The 12,833-nt window shown below is 40.1% G+C and overlaps 1 protein-coding gene across 1 annotated transcript; it reads right to left on the bottom strand.

The window, feature by feature from the left end:
* Positions 1-736: 736 nt before the first annotated feature.
* Positions 737-8,419, bottom strand: OVCH2 (ovochymase 2). The gene is made up of 7 exons (XM_036322940.1): positions 8,332-8,419; positions 5,742-5,851; positions 4,032-4,123; positions 2,422-2,594; positions 1,988-2,083; positions 1,586-1,737; positions 737-952 (listed from the first exon to the last, which is right to left on the bottom strand). Exons 1-7 carry the CDS (start codon positions 8,417-8,419, stop codon positions 743-745), a joined length of 921 nt encoding a protein of 306 aa, XP_036178833.1. The 3' UTR covers positions 737-742.
* Between the last annotated feature and the right edge of the window lie 4,414 nt (positions 8,420-12,833).

Here is a 12,833-nt window from a genome sequence, read left to right on the forward strand (position 1 = left end):
CCTGAACTGAGCAGGTACCTGCCACCAGACCATATACATGAAAACAAAACCAAGTTCTTACTGAATCAATTTGAATTAATCCCTTTGGGGAAAAACAGAAGCCCTAGTGGGGCTGGAAGCCACCAGTTAAGAAAACAATTAAGGGTGATTTGGAGGCAGAAATGATGTTTCAGTTAACTCACTGGTCAGGCTAGTAGAAGGTATATGTAGACCCAGGCCTTTTCAGACTTACGGTACCTAGATCTGTATAAGGCCTTCTCAGCCAGGGCATTGCTAACATTTGGGTCTGCATTATTCTTTTTTTTCGAGGCCTGTCCTGTGCATTGTAGGAGGTTTAGCAGCATCCATGGCCTCTATCCACTAGATGCTAATGTCACTCCCTCCCCTTCCCCGAGTTGTGACAACCAAAAATGTCTCCGGACATTGTCCCCTGTGCTCAATGACCACTGATCTATACTACTGCATGCTGAATCTTGCTAGCACAGTTGAGAAGTGGTGAGTACATATCACCAGCTGACATAGTTTAAATTAAAGGCAAATTTGAGAAGGCTAGGATGGATGCATTCATGTTTCATTGACTGTTTGTATGCTGTACCACGCACCATATTTTCCTCTTGTTTTAGCCTTAGAAACACCACAGTCCTGATGTGTTGCCCTAAGAACAGAAGCAGAGCCTGTCTGCACAGTGGCCCTGACTTGCCTGGACTCTGCAGAGGCCCTCCCTGGCCCCAGCTTCTTGACCTTAGGTGCTAGCTTTATTACCAATGTGGATGTGTTTGCGGATCCAGGGAAGCACTTTACTAAGATCTGTGAAGATCCCAGGGGATCCTTGATCGTCTTTCTGCACATTGTTCCTCCAGCCTCGACCACAGCCTGAACCCCAGGAAGTCACACCAGCAAGAGTCCAAGTCCCTTTCTTATTCCGGCACATGAGGGAACCTCCTGAATCTCCCTGGAGGGGGAAAAGCCTCTGTTACCATCATGGTCAGTGTCTGTGCCCCAAAGTGCTCACGCTTCCCCCCCCCTCCCCCCAAGATGCTAGATGAGGATGAATGACATTTCTTCGCTCCTAATAATTTGGACTCGGGCCTGGGAGAACAGGCAAGCACAGCTCACATTAGACCCTTGGGTATCATCGGACCCTATCAGCTCCACCTCCTTCTCTGCATCCTAGGCTTTCATCACATAGTCAGGCTGTCTTCCTGTTCCCGTCTCATCTTGCAGGCTCAAAGAAGTCTTGCCCCGTACTAAAAATGACCGCAGGTCTTGCTCAGCAGGAGGGACGGAAGGAAAGGAAGGCTCCTGTTACACATGAACCTGAAACTTCTGGATAGGAAAGAGCCAGCCATTCTTCAGAGGTGGAGAACCCTGAGCTCATCATTGGCATTATCTGTTACTTAGTCTTTTGGAAAAAGTGGAAAACCTCTTCTGAATTCACACTCCCTGCTATAAACAGATGATTCAGACTGTCTCTTTATTTTGACTCAAACCTCTCCTGCCACTCTTGACACTTCTTTTCAGAGTCCATTCTTACAGCTGCGGGAAGCCCTGCCTGGGACCCATCAGCCTAGCTGCTCCCACCTACCTGACATGCATCTCTGCCTCCGTCAAGGAAGCCTGTGCAGAGAAAGGTCTGCCCACTGATGGGTTTATTTAGGGTTAGCAGAGCTGCCACACACTCTTCCTGGGTCAAGATGGGCAGGTTCACTTCTTGCAAGACTTGCGGGAGGATGCCGTCTAGAACACACAGAGACGAGAGCCCCAGCAGGCTACTCTTCTACCCTTTCGGAGTCGAAGATGCCTGCTCCAGCCAGGTTTGTGTCTTTTGAAAAGACCTGAACTTCTAAGTACATTTTTACATTTCCTCTTTTAAAACATGTTTGCACAATTGTTTTCTTAAAAAGTAACCGCTTAGAAATTCTATTTTTGGATTGCCCAACAGAAAGTTCTGACACCTGGTTAAGGGTAGAGGCATAGAAGTTCTTACTTTCAGTCAGGCGGCCCCAGCCTGCAGTCGTGCAAATCAATCCAGCCTTAAATTGTTCTCCTGGTTCTGGAAGACACATGGGCCCCACAGACGGGCCTGAAAAAAGAGCAAGGCAGGGCATGGAGGAGAGGTCACCAGATGCACCCACCCACTGGCATCTAGGTGGTCCCCCCAAGATCTTGTAAGAGTTGTGATATTTCTCCCTGACACTTTCAGGTGTCACTTGCCAGACAAAGAAAGACACTCTACATAATCCTATATCTGAAACTATAAGCAAAAGTGTTTCAGGTAGGGGACCCTCCACCCCTAACCCCTGTCTCTAAGTCCATGACCCAGAATTGCTGGGCATATCATGTACTATAAGGAATGTGCTATAGAACAGAATTTATGGAGAACATGGGATAGATAATTCAGAGTGAGCCTGAAATATTTACCAAAATGGAAGGTGCCAGCCATCTTCAAAAGAGCAATGTCATAATCCATTGGTTTTTTGGTGGAGAACTGGGGGTGTATGATGATGCTTTCAATGGTGAGGGTTTGCTCTCCTGGCTCTTTATGGCTCAAGTCATGTTTTCCAGCAGTAACATTCAAAGTCGATGCAGTATTTCTATTAAAGAGGAAGTAGTAGAATGAATTGATTTCATTGAGCCTCTGAGTACAATTATAATGGTTGACAAAGTGGCCTCTTCAAAATGGCATGGATGGATAATGGGGTGGGTAGGAGGCTGCCGGACAGAGAAAGTGAGAATGATTCCCACACTCTTGCTAAAAATGCAGAGGTTTTCAATTTGATTGGGGAGTAGTAATGAATGGCCTCAGGAGTCAATGATGTAATAAATCGAGTGCTCTGCAATTTCATTTATAAAATGTCTAAAGCTGTAGATACTTTATAATTCAGGGGTCCAAAGCTGTAGTGGACTTCATTTAGCTACCCTAGGTGGTTGGCCTGGCCTCAGTATCAGCAAGTGTCTTGTGATCCCACTAAGTATGTTGCTTTACTGTCAGAGAGCTAATGCAGAATGTACATTGTGAATGGCACAACAGCACCATAACTCTGCTGTCCCAGAGAGCATGCCCTCTCAGGACTTCGGACTGATTACAACAATGGGAGGTGGGGATCTTCCTACTTCCTTTATGTTTATAGTTTAGAGACCTGGCATGGCCTGGGAAAGACCATTCTATTTCCCTTCCTGAAGCAAACTTATCTGAAAGGAACGGGATGGGATAAATTGAGATGGATTAAGAGCTTTGGGCTTGCCATCTTTTGGGACCCTTTGCTCCCAGATTTTATTAAAAACAAAAACAAAAACAGAAAGGCCTTACTTTTCTCTTGATATACTTTCCTGGCTCTTGGCTATATTAAGTACCTAACCTAACACATAGCAACTCCCTAACCTGGGCACCTGACACATTAGGGGAATTGTTAAGTGATTCTTCTTTAGACTGTCAACTCTCTGGGGGCAGGAATTATGCCTTACTCATCTTTGCAGATTTGAAATAGGATAAATATGGGGACATGATCTTGATTGCAGCCTAATGAACATCGAGAGCACTGGCAACAATAGAACATTTGAAACACACAGGAAAGTGGATTAAGCATGGAAGTTGTTAGATTGAAGCTCATAGAGGCGGGGTCAATATGAAAGAAGATGTGGGAGCCTTCGTTATGTTTTACTGGCCTCTACTTGTTCTCTTTTATACATGTCTTAAGTTGCATAATGAACTGCATGATTCTTTTTCACTGAAATTTAGGAAAACCAGGAGAGAACTTTCACAAATATATCTTTGTGATGCTTTTTCTCACTTGGATATTATTCTTTATTAATGTCCATTCATATTTAACTACTTCTGCAAGAGATTATGTTTTCTACCAGATTGAGTACCCTCTGACAACATCACTGAGCCCCATTTGTGTTATGCAGTTAAGATGTTCTCTCACTAAAGCATACATCACACAGTTCCTGTTTTAAAGAGTTATTGTTGCTGATTCTAAGGGAAGAGAGAGGTCATCTGCCCTTTACACATGTGCTGGGCCCTCCCCTACCTGTTTGCAACGCAGTGAGCAGCCGTAATCACCCACTGTGGAGAGATGATGGTTCCACCACAGATATGTTTCTGCCTTCGTTTCAGAGACACCTGAATTGCAAAGACCTTAAATAAGAGCAAGTTAATGCCCTGGTATCCCCAAAACCTGGAGACTGAGCATATTCTGAAAAATAGACCCAGATATACCCTTCATAACTATTAGCAATCATGGACTGTGAAGGTATAAAACCCATTTCACTGTAGCTCAGAAAAAAGAAAAGTGCTGGAACCAGAACCTTCCCAGCCTGGTTCCCAGGTAGTTAATCTCAGATCATTGGCTATAGTATTTATTTTTATGCATTGATGGCATTTATTAATTTTTATAATAATATTCATACTGTTACTCTAACAATATAAACAATATCTGTAAATGAAGAGAAAGAAAAAGAATAGTAAGATACAGCAGAATCCAGATGAGCAGGTCTGAGAGAAAGGCCATGGGGGAGGGCTAAAGAGTCTTAAAACATGTGCTCCAAGTCCTCCAAGCCTCTTGGAGAGATAGTCTAGACCTACAGTTTTCTGGGACTCTTAACTGTTTGACCTCTACCACTTCTTCAAGCCTATTTTTAACTCTGCCTCCATCTTTGGTTTATCTTGTTCATGATATTTGATTTGACTCTAAAATGACTTACAGGGTACAATTAATACTTTTAATTCCATTGTTGGAATAAGAAAGTAAGCAATTTATTAGAATTGTTCCCTTTCTGACCAAATATTATTCAATGAATGATTGAAAAAAATATTTAATACAGAGAAAAGGCTAAGAATATAATAAACAGCAAGTAAGTAAAAGTCAGTGATTCATCCCTGATTATGATTTGAATATGGACTTCTGAATTGACTAGCTAACCAAATGCCAAGTAAGCAACTGATCAATCAGCTCTTCAACCAAGTTAATTCATCAACCTAGTGAATACAAACTCAATCGACCAACCATTCTAAATATCCACTGGACTAAAAGTTCATATGACTGGCTTAAGAGAAGTAAAAATAAAGAGCTATTACTCTACTTGCAAAAGTAAATGACAAGAATATAGTGTGGCTCCCAGGGTAAAAAATAAAGGTGGGGGACTTGTAAGGAGAATAAATGTGAACACCACTGGCCAAGGGCAGAAGCTCTAAGACATTTCTATTACAGGGGAGGACCAGGAAATTAGATTGAGACAGAATTCTTCAGACATTAGCTAGTAAGAAGGTAGTAGGCTTGATTATTCCCTGAGAGGTCATATGGAATAGGTACAAATCTTAAACCTCAGACATAAAGTAGACTTGTGGATATGACACCATTGATTTCCCTGGTCATCATTAACTATAATGAGATAAGTATGTTTTAAATCTATGTATTGAATCAGAAAATTATTTTTTAAATTGTAAATTTAAAAGTTTTTCATCTTAAAGTGGGATTTTTGTTTTAGGAGTTGAAAGTTTGGGATGTCTTTTTCAATTTTGGAAACAAGCCAATAGTGCATGTAGCTATTCTGGACACACCTTTTCTGTAATATAACTGGTCTTACAGCATGAGGGACTTGAACCCTTGTACAGACTCATGAGATCTCTGATGACGAGCTAGGCCGAATGGAGTGCACTGGTGAGTAGCAGGTGATTTTGAAGTATCAAATCCCAAAACAGCTCATAGTCTACCCACCAGATAATGTTCTCTGAGACTCACCTGCCATGGGTAAGAGCCCTTTACCACTTGGCTTCCCCCAACAATGCGACTAAAACCATTCAGGTAATTCCAGGGCTGTGCCTTCACTTGACTCTGCCCACAAGTGGAAGCTGGAGAAATGAAAAGACCAAAAATAATTATTAGATAGCTTCTGAGATTGAGAGACACAGCAAAGTCTTATGAGCAAGAAAAACTGTAGGGCCTGGATCATGTAGAAAGACTACAAAATGGCTTTAAGTTAGTTCTGGGGTTTGCTATGGTTTGCAGTACGAAGGGGTTATTCAGCTTTTGTCACATAGAACATAGGTAGCATGAAAAAATATTTTCTACTATGAAGATTAAGGGCCTTCGAAATAGATCTTCACTGGGTTAGCAGGAATGCAGCCCCTTTTTGCTTATGAGTAATCTGGACCCCTAGAGCAGGGGTGGGGAACCTTTGTTCTGCCAGGGGCCATTTGGGTATTCATAACATCATTTGTGGGCCATACAGAACTATCAACTTAAAAATTTGCCTGCTGTATTTGATCAAACATTTATTAACTCACCCCTAATGCCTTGACAGGGCCAGACCATGGGCCTGACGTTCCCCACCCCTGCCTTAGAGGCTCTTCACAGCACTCTGTACTTCTATGACATTAATTGCATATATTATGGTTATTTATGACTTTAAAATTACATATATATATGTATATGTATATATCTATTAAAATTTAAAATTACATATATATGTAATTACACACACACACACACACGAAAGGACGGGAGGAGAGAGAGAGATAGAAACATCAATTATAAGAGAGAATCATTGATAGGTGGCCTCCTGCAGCCCCTCTCCCCCATTGGGGATCGAGTCCCCAACCTGGGCATGTGCCCCGGCCAGGAATCGAACCCTGACCTCCTGGCTCATAGGTCAGTGCTCAACCATTGAACCGCACTGGCTGGGCTGGTTATGTCTGGCTTTCAAGCTAACTAGACAGTGAGCTCCTCAAAGATATGAACTTAATCTTAGAGATATCTATATCCAACATTATCTAACACAGTTCCTGATATAGAAAAGTTGCTCAGTTAATTCCTTCAGTAGGTGGATGATGCCATAGTCTGTCTTCGATTGTAATTGTGTGTGCATCTTTTCCCCCTCACAGGGGACTGAGTGTGAGACCATAGTTGTGGTACCTGGTACACAGTTCGATATTAGATTTAATTCTCTCTGAGGGTAGAAAGTAGCAGATTGTTCAAGGAGAGTGGAGAAGACTGTGTCGTGATTCACACACCAGACTGGTGTTAGGATAGAAGGGTTGCCAGATAATGGAAGAAATAACTTTTTTGTCTTTATGGAAAAGATTTTGGCCCTGAAAACATTGCATTTACTTATTAGCCTCAATTTTTTTTTTGACTTGTCAGTTAAGAGAGGCATTAGATTAATGTTTGCAGCTGCCAGGGATGGCAGATCATTCTTTTCTGTGTTTTCTGGAATGGCCTGGAAAGCCCCGCCTCACAATCACCACACTTCTTTGGCTAGCTGAGTCCTCTAAGACTTATCTTCAGCCTGGAGGTCACCTCAACTGAGAAGTCTTCCTTGATTTCCTCGAGATGTGTTTTAAGTGTCTCTCTTCTTTACTCTGTAGCACTCTTTTCTTTCCCCTTTTGTAGTTTTGCCATGCAACATTGTGATAGTGAATTGTTTGTCTCTCCCTCATTGGAGTCTGAACTACTTGAGGAAAAAAAAAAACACACTCTATGTCTTTTTTCACCTCTGCATTTCTAAGGTTTAGCACAATTCCTAGCACAGAGTAGACACTTAGAAAAGTTGGGTGGATGAACATACGGTTTTCCTAGAGAACGTATCCTTCAGAGCACAGCTATTTAGGTTAATATGTTAAAATATACAAAGCTCATTCAAATAGCTTCTCATTTAACCCTCCATTCTATGCCTATGAATCAAGTGCTGTTACCCCTTTTACAGATGGGAAAACAAAGAATCAAAAAGATGCGCAGCTAATTAATGACAAAGCATGGATATAACACTAAGCCTTTTGATTCCGAACCCACTGCAGCCGTGACGTTGGATCAGAAGCTTATTTTCTAACTGTTTCAACTGAATGAAGCATCAGTACCTTAGAAATAAAATGTATTATAGTCTGAACTCATTGGAGCAAAGAGAGAAAACATGATGATTCTCAGGATTGGCACGAATCTGACTGTGGAGAAGCCGGCCAAGAACTATTCTCAGTGAGCATGCTTCATATTTCCCAGCAAGACAGTTTTACAAAAAATTACAGATGCTTCAAAATTTATGCTGATTTCCCGAATTTGTTCCATGAATGAGGATGGGGTTGTGTAACATGACCAAATAAGTGAACAATCCAGATCAATGCGACTTGTCAAAGTTGTATTCCATAAACGTTTTCCCCAGTTTTATAGCTGATTTCAGGAGAAAAGTTCAAAATAATTACATGGAAGACAGTTAGGGCTCCAAAATATATTTGCTTCTCTGGTTTTCCCAAAGGAATCTGGAGTAGAGTTATGATGCTCATTGACAGTAAAGGTTATTCCTTCAGACAAGGATAACTATAGTTTCTTTGAAACTTACCTTTGGAAAGAGAGAGAGTTGCAGATTTACCTTGTTGCAAACAGATCATTCCCAGTAGTAAAAACAGTTTATTCTTACTCATAGGCATTTTGAGATTCAGAGTTTTTTCCTGAAATTTTAAAGAGTCCAGAGAAAATCAAAATAGAAAACCTTGTGAGACCAGCAGTAAGCCCATTTAAAAGGAGGTTATTCATTAACCAAGACTTGAGGCATTCAACCATGTCCAGATGATGTTTCTGAATGTGGTTTCTTGCAAAGATCTTTGTAAGATGTGGGAGTCAACCACAGAGCATGGTCTTGTTCAAGCAGTATTACATGTCCCATTACATTCACGTCAACTTGTTGCTTCCCAGAGCGTATCTGGCTAGCCAAGTGGTTGGTATCTAAGTAATGGTTTGCAAACATTACTTATTTCTTAGTACAAGTTACCGCTTTCTACAAGAGGGTTGGACATCAAAGGTGTCCTTGTTTGCAAAGATAGACTGGACTACACCCCTGCAAACAACCCATGAGAATATGCTAAGCCATTTTTCTTCTCTTATTCTCCAAGTCTAAATGAATAGTTATAAGCATGTGTTAGAAAGGAGAGGAAAGATAATTTGGTGGCACAGTCAGGAAGTCAGGTGTCTGGACTCATTTTGGGTACTGTCTACTGGGGCATTTGTGAATCTGCATTCTCTCACTATAGTATTGTGTTTACAGGAGGCAAACACTAAGTCTCCTTCACTTCTACCCTTGGCAGCTGATGCAGTTGATGTGGCATGGGAGGTGGCTCTGATTATGTGCAAGTCTTCCCTGGCTGAGTTTGTGACACATGGTCAATGTGTGAGAAGCAGCAATGGATTGGCCAGTGCTATCTATGACCACGTAGGAATAGGTATGAAAAGCAGGAAATGCCAAGGCTGAATGAGTTAAATTGTGGGTCACTTTGACAGACAACAGCATCATGGGTTTTCCTGCAGCTCCCTAAGGAACAACTAAATATGAACCACAGGATGGTTGTTCTAGGTCATTGCTGCTTCTCAGAAATAACACAGATGATCAAAGCATAGCCCCACTAATTATGTTGATCCAAATAAAGTCTCAAAACTAATTAGATCTATGCATTGCAGTGCTTATATGCAAATAATGAAGAGAATAAATGAAGCCCCTGAGACCTTAATTAGTATATCAGGCAGCATACTGGTATAGGTACATGTAAATACACCTAATTTTCTCAGTCTCATTGGATTTTCAGTGGAATGTTAGCAAACCTGTGCATATCTGATGCTGAGGTACGTAAAGTCTTGTATTCCAAATAGTCCTAGGTCCAGCACAAATAAGCCCTGTTTTATAGAGATGATTCCTAGAGTCTGTCCCCTTATAACATTTGACCAGCAGGTAGGATTTGTTATTGATTTTTGAATGTCCTTTGCGTATGTAGATGCTTATTTGAAGTATATTCTCAGTTATGGATTATTCATTTATTGACATCCATAGTAGGTGTTCTAACATAACATCTCATTTAACAGTGACCTTGAGAGGTAAATGTTATTATTATATTGTTTTTTAAAATAAGGAAACTGAGTCTCAGAGTGTTATATAACTTTTCTAGATCACCCAGCTATCAAGTGGCAGACGTGGAATTTATCCCCCAGAGCTTTGGGGTCTGAAATCTTATTTTACTTTTGTTACAGCACTGTATGTGTGCTTTTCAAATCACACTGGCATTCATATCATATTTTGAATTGGAGTCTTTCACGTAGATATTTTCTTATAAAAATACAAGATCTATTCTAGATTTCTGCCTTTTAACCTCTGATGCAATTCTAGGGACTAATTAATGAAGCCAGCAACTGATTAAATGCACTGGTTTAATGACCACTAAATATTTTTCATAATGAAAGTGATGAATGATACGGTTCTGATAGTAATTTACCTGTACATATTGTAAAAACATTTTTAATGTTGACATTCTTTAAAAAGTAGCAAACATTCCATTGGGCAGTACAGGAGTCCACAGGTAGTTGAGGCCATTCCTTTAAAAAACAATGGCGTTTCTTCTCTCTCAAATAGCAGGCTTATGATATTTGATAGCAGTATTTCCAAAGTATTATTTGATTTAATCGTATTTTTTTATTTAATGGTACTGATTCTTTTCATTGTTTGGTACTTGCTTTTTCAGTGGCCTGGCTTCTCTCTTATTGAGATTCTGGGTTGACCTCAAAAGTATGTGTTGTTGCGGTTTAGTTGAGCTTCTCTTTTTTAAATTCTTATGTTGATATTGTCATCACATTTCTCTTAACTCAGCTACAAATTCCCCTCTAACACATCAAATGCTTTCTTAATCTGTCCACTATTCTCAGCCTTTATTACTGCCATGCAAGCCAGCACCATATTGCAGGATTAAACTCTACAACAGTCTAACATCTTTCTGTTAATTCTCTTACTTCTCTACAATTTGTCCCCTTAGAGTAAAAAGCCAGATCTATTTTATATAATTTAGATTGTGTCATTGTTTACAACTTTGCATTGTCTTCCCATTGCACTTAGGATACTCCCATCATGGCTTCTTCCTAGCTCTTGACTTAATCTCCTTTTGCTCTATCCATCCACATTGGTTTGCTTTTCTTCAAATGCACAAAGCCATCACTTCTCAGGGCCCTTGCACTGGTTGCTTGCAGAATGTTCTTCCCTCTACCTTAGCATGGTTGGTTGGTTGGTGTTGCTTATGCTTTATTGGAAATGCCCCTCCACAGAGAGGTTTCTCCTGACCAATTTAAAATTAGCCATGCAACATGCATGGTCCCAAACCCTTATCTGCAATGCTGCACAGCTCTTAAAGCACAAGGCCCTTTGTTGTGGAGACTGGAACTGTCTCCAGACACTTTCAGTTTGCTTCGGCTTACTTTGCTGATTATCATCAACTTTCATGTAGTTTTAAAAAATATATGATTTCATTGATTTTTGGAGAGGAAAGGAGAGGAGTAGAGAGATAGAAACATCGATGAGAGAGAAACATCATTAAGCAGCTGCCTCCTTCACACCGCCTACTGGGGATTGAGCCCACAACCTGGGCATGTGCCCTAACTGCCACTCACCTTTCACAAAAATCAACTCAAAATGGATTAAAGACTTAAATGTAAGACCTAAAACTGTAAGAAAAAAATCCCAAGATTAAAACATATGGGGAAAGCTTCATGCCGTTGGTCTTGGCAATAATCTCTTTGATATGACATCAAAAGCATAGGCAACAAAAACAAAAACAGAGAAGTGAGAATACATCAAACTAAAAAGCCTCAGTGCGGCAATGGAAACAATCAACAGAGTGAATAGGCAACTACAAAATTGGAGAAAATATATCTAATAAGGGGTTAATTTCCAAAATATACAACTCAGTTAAAAAATGGACTAAAGATATTAGTAGACACTTCTCCAAAGAAGACATAAAAATGGCCAACAGGTACTGAAAATATGCTCAACATCACTAATCATGAAATAAATGCAAATCAAAACTACAGTGAGATACCACCTCACACTTGTCAGGATGACTGTTTTCAAAGAAACAGGAGATAAGTGTAGGTGAGGATATGGAGAAAAGGGAAACTCTTGTACATTGTTGCTGGGAATGCACAATCCTACCGCTGCTTTGGAAAACAGTATAGAGCAGTGATGGCGAACCTTTTGAGCTCGGGGTGTCACCATTTTAAAAAACCCTAACTTAACTCTGGTGCCGTGTCACATATAGAAATTTTTTGATATTTGCAACCATATAAAACAAAGACTTATATTTTTAATATTTATTTTATATATTTAAATGCCATTTAACAAAGAAAAATCAACCAAAAAAATGAGTTCGCGTGTCACCTCTGACAGGCGTGTCATAGCTTCGTCATCACTGGTATAGAGGTTCCTCAAGTAGTTAAAAACAGCTACCATATGTTTCAGTAATTTCACCTGTGTATTTTTCTCTAAAAGAATTAAATCAGTACCTCAAAGAGATATTAGCACTCCCATGTTCATTGCATCACTATTCACAGAAGCCAAGATATGAAAGTAATCTAAACGTCCATTGACAGATAAATGGATAAAGAAAATTTGGAATATACATACATTGGAATATTAGTCTTAAAAAAGAAGGAAATTTTGCAATATGCAACAACACGGATAGACCTAGAGGATATTATGCTAAGTGAAATAAGCCAGTACCAGGACTAATATGATTCTACAATAGTTAAATTCATAGACTTAAGAATGGAATGAAGGTAGCCAGGGGCTGGGGTTAGAGTGACATGGGGAGTTGCTAATCAATATACATAAAGTTTAATTAAGCAGGATGAGGAAGTTCTAGAGATCCGCTGCAGAACCCTGTACCTATAGTTAACAGCACTCTATTGTGTATATGTATTTAAAAACTTAAGAGGATAAGTCTCATGCTAATGCTGAGTGTTCTTACCACAATAAAACAAACTTTTAAAAAAGTAGGTCATTTATTCACTCAGTCATTCATTTGTTTAGTACTG

The sequence above is a fragment of the Myotis myotis genome, unplaced genomic scaffold, assembly GCF_014108235.1.
Source record: "Myotis myotis isolate mMyoMyo1 unplaced genomic scaffold, mMyoMyo1.p scaffold_m19_p_10, whole genome shotgun sequence".
In the NCBI taxonomy this organism is placed as follows: domain Eukaryota; kingdom Metazoa; phylum Chordata; class Mammalia; order Chiroptera; family Vespertilionidae; genus Myotis; species Myotis myotis.